The sequence below is a fragment of the Myotis brandtii genome, unplaced genomic scaffold, assembly GCF_000412655.1.
Source record: "Myotis brandtii unplaced genomic scaffold, ASM41265v1 scaffold667, whole genome shotgun sequence".
NCBI lineage: Eukaryota > Metazoa > Chordata > Mammalia > Chiroptera > Vespertilionidae > Myotis > Myotis brandtii.
Window position 1 is genome coordinate 1,889,029 of NW_005370593.1, and position 12,494 is coordinate 1,901,522.

The window sequence follows — 12,494 nt, forward strand, 5'->3', positions numbered from 1 at the left end:
GCAGGCCGGGCTGAGGGACACAAATTTTGTGCACCAGGCCTCTAGTATATATATAATTGTTTTCCTGTCCATGGCACTTACCATTTACAGAGAGAGAGAGAGAGAGAGAGAGAGAGAGAGAGAGAGAGACATTAGATAGACATTTAAAGAGCCTGAAAGGACATTTACCAATAAGTGATGGGCTTACTGATGATCTTCTCCCCTTTCTTTTGCTTGTATGTATTTTTAATTTTTTTTTCCAATGAACATAGATATTCATAGAGGGAGGAAACAAGCAAAGAGCCAAACCCATTATTTGAAAGGACTTAAGTTTGACATAGGCAGCACTGACATCCCTGTTCCCACTTCCTCAACAGCAGCAGCCTCAGCTTTTGCAAACTGCCTCCGTTAACGCTGACTGAGTTGGCCTTTTGTTTTGAAATGTGATGCTGAGATGCTTCTTTCAGCGCAGACAGCAGCATGAGACTGATCTCCAAATTTAAGATTTGGAAACCCTAAGATTAAAAATAGTCCCAGAAAGATTGTTTAAAACTCAGAAACCTAAAAATAATTTTAGATGACAAGGCATTCTCCATGAGTGGGACAGTTTCTATTTTCTTTCCCATAGTACTCTTTTCCCTCCTCTTTCTCTTCTTTTTGCTACTACTGTCTTCCTAAACCCAGGTCCTCCAAGTCCTATATAATCACCAGGTTTAAATTAAATTCTGATCTTTACCTCTGTGGTTTATGTGGTCACTGACTCTCCCTAGAATTACAGCCCAATTCAGCAACATGCTATTTATGCTCAGTTACTGAATATAACAATAATAATTTTAAAAACCTTAGAAATGATAGTGCTTGCACCCACTCTTTAGTCTCCCAGGTTTAAAACATTGCCAATTTGGGAAATTATATTCTTCTTGGTAGGTGTTCCCTTAAAGTGGCTAATCATGGCCAGCCCTGAATCACAGGCTTTGATTTGCAACCAGCCTGTCTTAACAGAGTGGTCCTTTGGAGCTAGCAGGAGCTAGAGCAGAGGTTCTCAACCTGTGGGTCGCGACCCCTTTGGCGGTCAAACGACCCTTTCACAGGGGTCGCCTAAGACCATCCTGCATATCAGATATTTACATTACGATTCATAACAGTAGCAACATTACAGTTATGAAGTAGCAACGAAAATAACTTTATGGTTGGGTCACAACATGAGGAACTGTATTTAAAGGGCCAGAAGGTTGAGAACCACTGAGCTAGAGTTACGCTGTCCAATATAGTAACCACTAGCCTCATGTGGTGATTTAAATTAAAATTAAATAAAATTAAAATTCCTCATTTACACTAATCACATTTTAAGTGTCTAAGAGCCACATGTAGCTGGCGTCTACCGCATTGGATGGCACAAGTACAGACATTTCTATGGCTGCTGAAAAGTTCTTTTGGATATTGTTGGTTGATAGTACTCTCTCCAAACAATCAATACAAAGATGAATTTTAAAGCCAGCCTCAATGCTCTCTGTTCCCTCAAGCCAGCATCTGGAATGGCCCAACCTCTTGCCCTCTTCCAGTTCTGGAGGCCACCGATCCCTTCCTAGTTAGATGCATTTTGGCAGTGGTTCTCAACCTTCCTAATGCCGCAACCCTTTAATACAGTTCCTCATGTTGTGGTGACCCCCAACCATAAAATTATTTTCGTTGCTACTTCATAACTGTACTTTTGCTACTGTTATGAATCGTAATGTAAATATCTGATATGCAGGATGTATTTTCATTGTTACAAATTGAACATAATTAAAGCATGGCGATTAATCACAAAAACAATATGTAATTATATATGTGTTTTCCGATGGTCTTAGGCAACCCCTGTGAAAGGGTCGTTCGACCCCCAAAGGGGTCGCGACCCACAGGTTGAGAACCGCTGCATTATGGTGTCGAAGGCCACTAGGCAGCTTCCCAGCTCCAACATCTGAATCAGGCGGTAAGCATGCATCAGAATCACTGCAAAGCTTGTTAAAACACCGACTGCTGGGCTTCAGGGTTTCTAATCCAACAGACTGGGGTGGGTCCAGAGTTCTGTCTTACAAGTTCCCAGGTGATGCTTATGCTGCTCGTCCAGGAACCACACACAGACCTCTGCACCAAGGCAGTGAAGACAGGTTGGGTAACTGTCCCATGAAGGAGTCTGCCAAACGCTACTTCTGGCATTAGAAGGAGTTAGACTGAAGATATAACTTGTTAACATGAGTTTTGCCCTAAGCAGGCTTCATGGCACTCAGTATTACTAACTATGGATTTCACTCACTGTCTCAGGAAGAAGCAAGTTGGAAACAATTCATTCCTAATAATTTTATTTAAAAACAAAATGAGTTCTAGCTGGTTTGGCTCAGTGGATAGAGTGTCAGCCTGTAGATTGAAGGGTCCTGGGATCGATTCCAGTCAAGGGCACATGCCCAGGTTACAGGCTCTATCCCCAGTACAGGGCATGTAGATGGCAGCCGATCAATGGTTCTCTCTCATCATTGATGTTTCTATCTCTCCCTCTCCCTCTCTGAAATCAATAAAAATATATTTAAAAAATAAATAAATAAAAATAAAAGGAAAATGTAATAAACAAAACAACTTTGAAAAATCATCCTGTGCTACCTCTACTTCTCAAGAATGTCTAACCAAGGCAGGGGAAGGCCTACGTAACAGAGTAAAACATCTTTACTGATTCTTTTAAAAGACTATTTCAAACTAACTACAAAGCTAAAGTCAGGAAGACAGTGTGGTACTGGCAGAAGGATAAACATACAAATAATTGGAACAGAACTGAAAGTCTAGAAATAAACCCTTACATTTATGGAAAACTGATTTTTTAAAAATATATAAATTTTTATTGATTTCAGAGAGGAAGAGAGAGGGAGAGAGAGACAGAAACATCAATGATGAGACAGAATCACTGGGGATCGAGTGCACAACCTGGGCATGTGCCCTGATGGGGAATCAAACCAGGACCTGGTTCACAGGCTGACACTTAATCAGTGAGCAACAATCCCTGGACAGATTTCATTCTTTTTTTTTTGCTGAGTAATATGGCATTGTGTATATGTGCCACATCTTCTTTATCCAATCATCTATTGATGGACACTTATGTTGCTTCCATATCTTGGCTATTGTTGAAATGCTGCAATGAACACAGGGGTGCATATTATCTTTTTGAATTACTGTTTTGGATTTTTTTGGATATATATTCAGAAGTGGGATTGCTGGGTGATATGGTAGTTCTATTTTTAATTTTTTGAGGAACCTCCATACCGTTTTCCATAGTGGCTGCACCAATTCAAAATGGTATACATGGAGTTACCATGTAATCCAACAATTCCAGTCCTAGGTATATACCCAAGAGAAGGAAAAAGATGATTCCACACAAAAATGTGTTCACAGATGTTCATAGCAACATTATTCACAATAGCCAAAAAGTATAAATAACCCAATGCCCATCAACTGAAGAGTGGATAAGCAAAATGTGGTATATCCATAAGGTGAAATATTATTTGGCAATAAAAAGGAAAGAATTACTAATACTAGTACATGCTACAACACTGATGAATCTTGAAAATGTTAGGTTAAAAAAAAAGCCAGCCACAAAAGACCACATATTGTACAATTCTATTCAGGAATTTGCATGTCATCCTTGTGTGGGGGTCATGTTAATCTTCTTGGTACAAATCTATTTATACAAAATGTCTAGAACAGGTAAACCATAGAATAGGTAAACTTATAGAGACAGAAAGTAGATTACTAACTTCCTAGGGCCTGTAGCAGGTGGAGAGAGGTAAGTGGGAGGGAAATGCTAAGGAGTATTGTGTTTCTTTTTGTGGTGATGTAATACTCTAAAATTGATTGTGGTGATGGTTGCACAACTCTGTATCCCAGATAATGTAAATACTAAAAAGTATATATTTAAGAGGGTGAATTGGCCCTGACTGGTTTGGCTCAGTGGATAGAGCGTCAGCCTGCGGACTGAAGGGTCCCAGGTTCGATTCCGGTCAAGGGCATGTACCTTGGTTGCGGGCACATCCCCGGTAGTCGGTATGCAGGAGGCAGCTGATAGATGTTTCTCTCTCATCAATGTTTCTAACTCTCTATCCCTCTCCCTTCCTCTCTGTAAAAAAATCAATAAAATATTTAAAAAAAGAGGGTGAATTGTATAGTATGTAAATTATATTTCAATACAGCTGTTTTTGTTTTTTTAAGTAGAACTGTTGGAAAGGAACTCATGTATTCCTTAAGAGGAGTTGGTTTTGATCTTCAAAGCAAGGGTTTAATTTAATTTCCATGACTTAAATTAAAAAGATACCTAGTATTTTACAAGGGGAAGCACAAGAAAGAAAAGAGAGCAAATTAGATAGCAAAATCTCTTAACTGAGAAATACATAAAATGTTCTTAGTCTTGTAGAAATGGTTCTTTATAAAGAACTAAGGCATACATAGGTTCAGAACACTCTGCATGAGCCAGAAGGAAAGGTAAAGGAAATCTGCCATCATTTGAGTTTTAACGTTTACATATTAAAGCTCCATATTAACACATGTTCTTGATATAGAACCAATTCTGAGAAATGGGCCTGAGGACAAAAACCCTGTTTTAGTCATTAGACTTACCACTCGGCTGAAGTACTCATCTAAAACTTCCACAAAGTTATGGATGAACTCATAAATTGCCATCTCATTCTGAAATAAAAAAGGGAGGATGCAATCAGTTTTGGTATGGCCCATGTGTGACTCAGGCAGGGAGCTGCCCCGGCACACATGGCGTGGAATACAGACGTGAGCAAGGTAGCTTCCCATGGACAACTGTTCAGAATAGTTTTATAACTCACTCGTTTAAAAGAAGTTTATTAAGAGGAGAAATGTAGAAAACCGTAACCGCTAAGGTTTTTCTAATGTCCATAATGAATCTAGCTGGACTGAAACCGGACCAAGTCTAGTGCAGAATTCTGAGCTCTACTCCCTGACTTCACCACCAACTGGCTGAAGCAATTTTTCAGTTTCTTCATGCCATCACTTTTCCACTTGTGAAGATGCGGAAACTACCTCCCAGTTTTGTTCACAGATAAAAAACAGAGATTTAAAGGATTTTAGATCACCCTTTCAGAGAGTCCATGGCCAAAGGTGCTGTTGATTGGGCCTGACATTTCTGAAAAGGTGAACTTAAATCTGAGGAGACATAACCACAACAGAATCATATTCACAGTTTGCTGTGGCCTCTGATATGTCAGCCTATGTTTAATGCCACAATAGCTTGGCCACTACACTTGTCTAAACTGCCCCACTGTGCACCACGGGACAAGGGCAGGACACCAGTATTGCTTTGGGTCGAGGAAGGCCCTCTGTGGTTTTGTGCTTCTCTACAAGCTGCTCATTTACTAGTAATCCAATAAAAATCCAAGGTATTTCTCTTCCACACAGCTTTCCCTAGCCCTGAGAGAAACCAAAATCCTGCAAAGAGCCTAAGTAATTCTTAGAGAGGCAAGTAGGGAAGAAAATGTCAATGTGAGGAGGAATAAAAATCAGACTGTTAGGCCTAACTTCCTGGCATCTTCCACAGGCTCTTCTGTTATCTTACCTCGGTGTCATTAACTCCAACCACGATGAAGAGAGCTGCATACTGCCGATATATCAGCTTAAAATCCTTATATTCAACGAAAGAGCACTAGACAAAACACAATTACATATTAATTCCTAGGGTTGAAATGGATTTCCTCAAAATGGCTTGCATAATTTTTAGCTTCTGATTTGAGTACCTGTCAACACATTCTTAGAAATGCACATTAAAATGGTACACGCCTTTGTTGGTCTCTCCTCACAACACTGAGGGAACGACTTGGAAGCATCTCTAGTGGGAGGTGAGGAAGTGGTCTTGGAACAAGGGCTCAGTGTTCCCACGGGTTCCCACCTGTGCTCCTTCTCATTCCTTTGTGGGCTCTGTGTGGAACTCAGCAGGCAAAACTACTGAACTCAGCATTTTACACTGTCTGCCATGTGAAATAACCCAACACAATAAAGATTTTCTTCTTTTCACCTCCCCTAGGTTTTTTGGGAAACAATTAAAGATTCAGTTGTGTACTATTTAATCGTCACTGAAGAACCAACTATATGTAGCAGACACCCATGCCATAAATAAATAAATAAATAAATAAATAAATAAAATCTCTATTTGTTTTTCCTAGCTCCATAGAATCAATGTAGACTCTTTTATAAATCATTTAAAGATGGCTTTTTGAGACCTAGCTGGTTTGGGTCAGTGGATAGAGCGTCGGCCTGTGGACTGAAGGGTCCCTGGTTCGATTCTGGTCAGGGGTACATGCCTGGGTTGCAGGCTCGATCCCCAGTAGGGGGCATGCAGGAGGCAGCTGATCAATGGTTATCTCTCATCATTGATGTTTCTATCTCTCTCTCTCTCCCTTTCTCTCTGAAATCAATAAAAATATATTTTTAAAAATAAAGAAAAGATGAAGATGGTTTTTGTGTGGCAAATGCTAGATAAATCTTTCATTGTAAACATTGCCTCATACGAATTCCTAACTAGCTTACCATCACTGACTTGTGGATAAAACAACTCCCTGCCCATTTATTTCTCTCCTACAGTCACTGTACACAGGATAATGGGATGGCACTGGGTGGACAGGAACTGGGGAGCCAACTGAAAGCACAGTGCTGCCCTTCCCTTGGACTTTGGGTGTGCTTGGCCAAACGTGAGTGTACGGCTTTTTGCACTGAAGATGTTGCTCTTGGCTGCCCGGATGCACCTGAGAATGAAGTTGCACATTTTGATCATGGAATTTCTTCCATGGAAGCCACCTGACAAATTATAAAATGGAGGAGGTGAGGCTTTTATTTAAAATTAGGATAAAGGTAGTAAGTGCAGGACCATTCTCAGCCTTTGGCTAACTGTAGAGCCAGGGTGGTTTGTACTCAGTTGGATCTTTCAAGGAAACACAACCTATTTTAATGAACTGAGGAACATTTTCAAAGCTTCTCAGAAGTTTTTGACATTAAAAAAAAGCATCAAGCGCCCAACTGGTGTGGCTCAGTGGTTCAGCGTCAACCTATGAATCAGGAGGTCACAGTTCAATTCTTGGGTTAGGTCACATGTCTGGGTTGCAGGCTCGATCCCCAATAGGGGGCATGCAGGAGGCAGCTGATCAATGTTATTGATTTCAGAGTGGAAGGGAGAGGGAAAGAGAGATAGAAACATCAGTGATGAGAATCACTGATTGGCTGCCTCCTGCATGCCCCCTACTGGGGATCGAGTCCACATGTGTCCTTGACCGGAATTGAACCCGGGACCCTTCTGTCCGCAGGCCAATGCTCTATCCACTGACCCAAACCAGCTAGGGCTCATCATTGATGTTTCTATCTCTCTCTCCCTCTTCCTCTCCCTTCCTCTCTGAAATCAATAAAAAATATATGTATTTTTAAAAAGTATCAAAGTACTTTGAGGATAAAATATAAACTAAGCTGAGATTGTGCCTGATTATGACAAAACACCAGTGGATTCTTATTAAAGTCTAAAATAATTTAGAGTGCTTCAAAAATATCTAACAGTATATTTATTCAAAAGCACATATTTAACAAGAATAACCTTTAAGTGAAAGGGATGTTTGAAATTATGGAGTTGAAATTATAGGAAGATTCAAGCATGAGTGCTTCTGGAGTGTGCCTACCTTTACTTAAATTATGTGGCTATTAACAAAGTCCTTTAATAGTTTCTGTTTCCTTTGACAACTAGGCAAAGCAGTGTGTTCCATGGCAGGCTAAAGTAGTAATACAAAGAAAACTCTTGAGATGTTCCAAATGGAAAATCAATTTAGAAGACAAGGGAAACACAGTTCCAACGCATTAACTTCTGAAGCACTGATGTAGCTTAATATTTATGACTTAGCAGTGGTTCCCACAGCCAGCCTTTCTACCTAGGCAGTGAAATGGAGAACTGGCTAAATGAATGGGTGTTTTAAACAAGCTTTCTGATTTTGCCTCAGTTTGTTCAGTGATTTCCAATAGATTCAAAGTTTAGGACCTGGATTAAATAATTATCCACTCAAAGTTCTTTGTAAACGTAAACTCAGTTTTAAAAAATTCCCATTTTTAAATGATTTAATGATTTAATTTAACCTATATTTTGGCCGAATGAATGGATTTGTTGTTTCTTTTTTTTTTTTTTTAACTTCCATTTCTCTTATCTATATAATAAAAGAACACAGGTCAAATCAAGTTTGTTTTAAAATCACTAGTTCCAGTATTATGTTGGTGGCAAATTCACAAAAATAATAAGCAGAAACAAACTGCACCACATATGAGAATCATATTATTATTCTCTGGCACAAAGTGTGTCTTGAGTGTTTACCTCTATACTGGTCATCTGATCTTCAACTTTTGGCTTAAAGAAAACCACCTGCTACAAGTGCTCCTAAGAGTTCCAAGGGTTGAATTCATACAAACAAAAAAAGAAGATATGTCTATCAGCAGGAACAAGTTTGAGGTGCCGCTTCCATGTTGCATTGAGACAAATATGCTGACCTAAATATGAACCCAAGACTTTTTCTGGTTTGCTTTGTTTTTATTTTCCTTAAAGGGATGTAAGGAGAGCTATGCTTCAGCCTTCATTTCACTTGTTATTTTCCCTAATAGCTGTTGAAAGAATGTAGTTCAAAGAAAACAATGCCCCCCGAGACATGGTAGTAACAGATATGCCACCGATGAGTTGAATGCAGAGATAAAGAGAATTGGAAACTTACTTGTTCACTGGATCGAGAGAGACAGCTCTTGATGACTTCTGTTTCCAGAATTGTACGCTTATTAATATCCACATGCTCATAGTACTTAGACAGCCGGGTCTGCCCTTGTTTATTCACCATGAGGAAGAATTTTATCATTTTTTTCTGGACAGTATTTTTCCAAATATAAATCAAAAGTTATGGCAAGGGTGGCTATAATTAGAACCTGAAGGATGAAAGAAAAACAGAACAGCAAGATCAATTTTCATAAAGGATCATATTAAATGTGTTCTACAGATGAATCAGAAGTAAATAAAAAATGTCTTTTGATGTCATTGGTCTTCACTACTATGAACTAAATGAGGTTTTAATAAATAATTAACCATAAATGTTCATTAATTATCTTCCAAAACATTTTTAGTATCCACAGTACTTCTGCTCACGTTTGATCCATGGACTCATCAGTCTTGTTGAACTGATGTGTCAAGCACCAGAAGAATATGGAGATGAAGTAACAATTTCTGATCTTCACAACTAGCAAAGATGCTAGATAGGTAAACAAGTAACAACAGTACGAGGTAATGAGTTACAACTGGTACACAGACAGGAGGGCAAGGCACATCACAGGAGTGTTGGGAACGGCTTCTCAAAGAAGGGGCATTTAAAAAGTCCTTAACAGCCAGGTCAGTGTGCCTCAGTGGTTGAGCGTCAACCTATGAACCAGGAGGTCACAGTTCCTGGTCAGGGCACATGCCCGGTTGCGGGCTAGATCCCCAGTATTCTCTCATCATTGATGTTTCTATCTCTCTCTCTCCCTCTCCCTTCCTCTCTGAAATCAATAAAAATATATTGGGGGTGGGGGTGGGGGTGGGGTCCTTAACAATGATCTACAGGAAGTGACTCTGGGGCAGAGAAAGCAGGGATATGAAAGCTCTGGAATGTTCAATGGCTGTAGTTCAGGGGGCAGGAAGAAGAGTCATAGGAAACTGAGCTGCTCACATAAGATGATAATGGCTTTAGAAGTCCTGCGAAAGAATAGGAACTATTTTATGGACAATGGAGACAAGATCTATAGTGAAGCTTTTTTCCCTTAATGTTGGAAGCAGTAGTCGTAGTAGCAACTATAATAACAAGGCCCTATAACAAGTCCTATAAGGTCTGTACTAAGCAATGTACATATATTATTAAATTTTCACAATTCTCTGAGGCAGGTACTTCTGTTATCCCCATTTTAAGGACAAGCAAATTGAAGTTCAGGGATTAAGACACCCAAAGTCCCTGGATTATTTTGCCAGGGGTGAAGGCCAGCTTAGAGGACAAACACATGATCCTTATTATCCAGGAGTTCATATTGTGGCTTTATTTCTAACTAAGCTGTATTGAATCTTATGTTTGTTCCTTTTACACTTAATATAGATTCTGAAAGAATCAACTGCAAAAAAGTACAATATTGACTAATGGCCAGACCTTTCATCATGAGCATCCGAGTTGCCACATTGGCTCATTTGACAATATCATATTCACATTTTATAATATCTGTGAAAATCAGTGCAAAAGACAATAGCTCTTAAATACACTTTTGGTTGCTGCGTTCATTCAGTGTGCAGAACAGGATGTCATCTAGACCAGCTCAGAGAAGGCCATACAGCTGTGCCAGGGGCACACTTGTGGCCATTCACTCCCTTTTCCAGGATGATACGCTCACTACTGTAGGTGGGATGGCAACATACTTTATGCTGCTTAATCATTTGGTATTACGTGCTGCTTTTATTCTCTTTACAAATTATTCCCAGTAAATGATGACACATGACTAGTAAATTAAGATTACCATCCTTTCTTTTATTCCCTTTCAGCAAAGTTACTTTAAAACTATCTTTATGAATCTTAGAAATTACAATCCTATACCTTGGATACTAGCTGCCAGGTAAAAGGAAAATATATTGTCTCAAAGGAACTCATGGCTAAGGCTTTGCCTTTAAATGCTCTGGTTGCATTGAGTGGTAAAAGAAGATGTAAAATGATCCCACTGAGATGCTACACCGAGGGATCACATTGGTCCTACCTCACAAGCACAGCATTCCTTCCCACTGACTTCAAGATCAAGGATGACATACAAGGACATGTTGAATTGATACTCATTAGGGTGCAAGTCTTGAAAATAGTAGCTGAAGGCATCTAAAATTTTGAATACAACACTTTTTTGCATGCTCATAATTACACAATATATAACTGTAGAATTACACAGTGGTAATAAAATGAACACACAAAATTATAAATTATTTGTATTATAAAATAAACAACACCCAAATGTACAATGTGGAGATTCAGAGACAAGCACATGTTTGAGAACTGAAGATGAATGCTTTAGGTTCTTCTCCTGCTGAGTAATCATCAGGAAGGAGAGAAATCAATTACGAAATACAGAATGAGCTCAGACAAGTGCTGGGTGTGGTCAAGGAGCAGGTATGAACTCCCTCTCTTTATAAACTCTTTGCATTCAACAACACACATGGCTGGGGAAGATGTTTGAATAGCCAGGAATTTAGATTCCATACCCAAGAGCTTGTGTGAATGTGCAAAGAAAAAGGAAACTTCACTGGGGAAAGCATTCATTACACAAGTGCAAGGATACCTGAAGGCCAAGACTAGGCTGTCTGCCGGGGAGCTTCACAGTAGGGTATGAAGACATCAGTGCCCCAGGATCCCATGTGATATAAATGCAATGCTTACAGAACAGGGAGCCTGGAAAGACCAAAGTACATATTGAACTGGGCACAGCTTTCAAATTTCTGATGGTGTATTTCTGGGAGTTAGAACTGGAAGAGTCTTTACAGATTGTCATACCCAAAGATGACAAATAGATTTCAACTTGGGTGCCAATGGTGACTAACTACTCGCTGTTTTGGGCACTGTGTTGGGAAGGAATCTGGAGCTGTTTTCGGGTTCAGAAGAAAAGAATGCCATGAGTGATTAGTAATGTCAGTCATGGTTAGAAAGCAGGGTGTGGCAACTTATGCACCTTATCTGTCATCCCTCATTCTGCAGATGGGAAAACTGATAATCTGAGATGTAGAGTGAAGTCCTGAATTCTGGTCTCCAACTCACACAAATGCTGTCTCTAATTTACCACATTGCCTCTTTGCCTCACTCATGCATTATGTCATTAAATGTTCAATTAAGCTTAATAAACATCAATGTCAGGGAGCTTTGGGAATGATGAACTCAATGTTCTCTTTTCTAATGCCACTGCACAACTAATTTGGGAGATAGCAAACAATTCACTGCATGAAAACAGTAGGGTATGAAGTTTCTAGAAATGAAAGTGGTATTTGATGATGGCTAACATCCTTTCTAGTTACTCCAGAATTCATTTTCTCTCTCTCTCTCTCTCTCTCTCTCTCTCTCTCAACATCAGAAAAAAACATTTTATTTGTTCCATAAAAGTGATTGAAATAAAAACCCCAAGTTATAAAGTAAATTTCCACCAAGAAAATGTTTAGTACTCATCCTATCTAATAAAAGAGAAACATGGTAATTAGCCGTACATCCGCTACCCTTCCCATTGGCTAATCAGGGCGACATGCAAATTAACTGCCAGCCAAGATGGCGGCCGGCAGCCATGCACTGAAGCGAACAGGGAGGCTTGCTTGCTCCAGTGACAGCGGACTCCAACGTTCCCCGCCTGACTTGCCGGCCTCTCAGCTGCAACTCTAAGCAACTATGTTGCAAATATAGAAGCTAAACAAAACCCCAGAAACCTGC

General features: G+C 39.6%; 1 protein-coding gene across 10 annotated transcripts in view; it reads right to left on the bottom strand.

Moving 5' to 3' along the window:
- The window catches only part of AP4S1 (adaptor-related protein complex 4, sigma 1 subunit), a 69,056-nt gene that overhangs the window by 30,447 nt on the left and 26,115 nt on the right, over positions 1 to 12,494 (bottom strand). For 4 of the 10 annotated variants that reach the window (XR_001359597.1, XM_014528971.1, XM_014528973.1 and 1 more), the window contains exons 1-4: positions 10,795 to 10,891; positions 8,754 to 8,958; positions 5,582 to 5,668; positions 4,618 to 4,686 (exon numbers count right to left, since the gene is read on the bottom strand). Coding sequence is in view for 9 of the 10 variants with exons in the window: in XM_014528971.1 (XP_014384457.1) it covers positions 4,618 to 4,686; positions 5,582 to 5,668; positions 8,754 to 8,891 (294 nt within the window). In the remaining variant the exon portion in view is untranslated. Of the gene's footprint in view, positions 1 to 4,617; positions 4,687 to 5,581; positions 5,669 to 8,753; positions 8,959 to 9,175; positions 9,262 to 10,794; positions 10,893 to 11,364; positions 11,511 to 12,494 lie in introns of those variants that run through there. The other 6 variants (XM_014528970.1, XM_014528968.1, XM_005880987.2 and 3 more) reach the window with 5 other exon arrangements.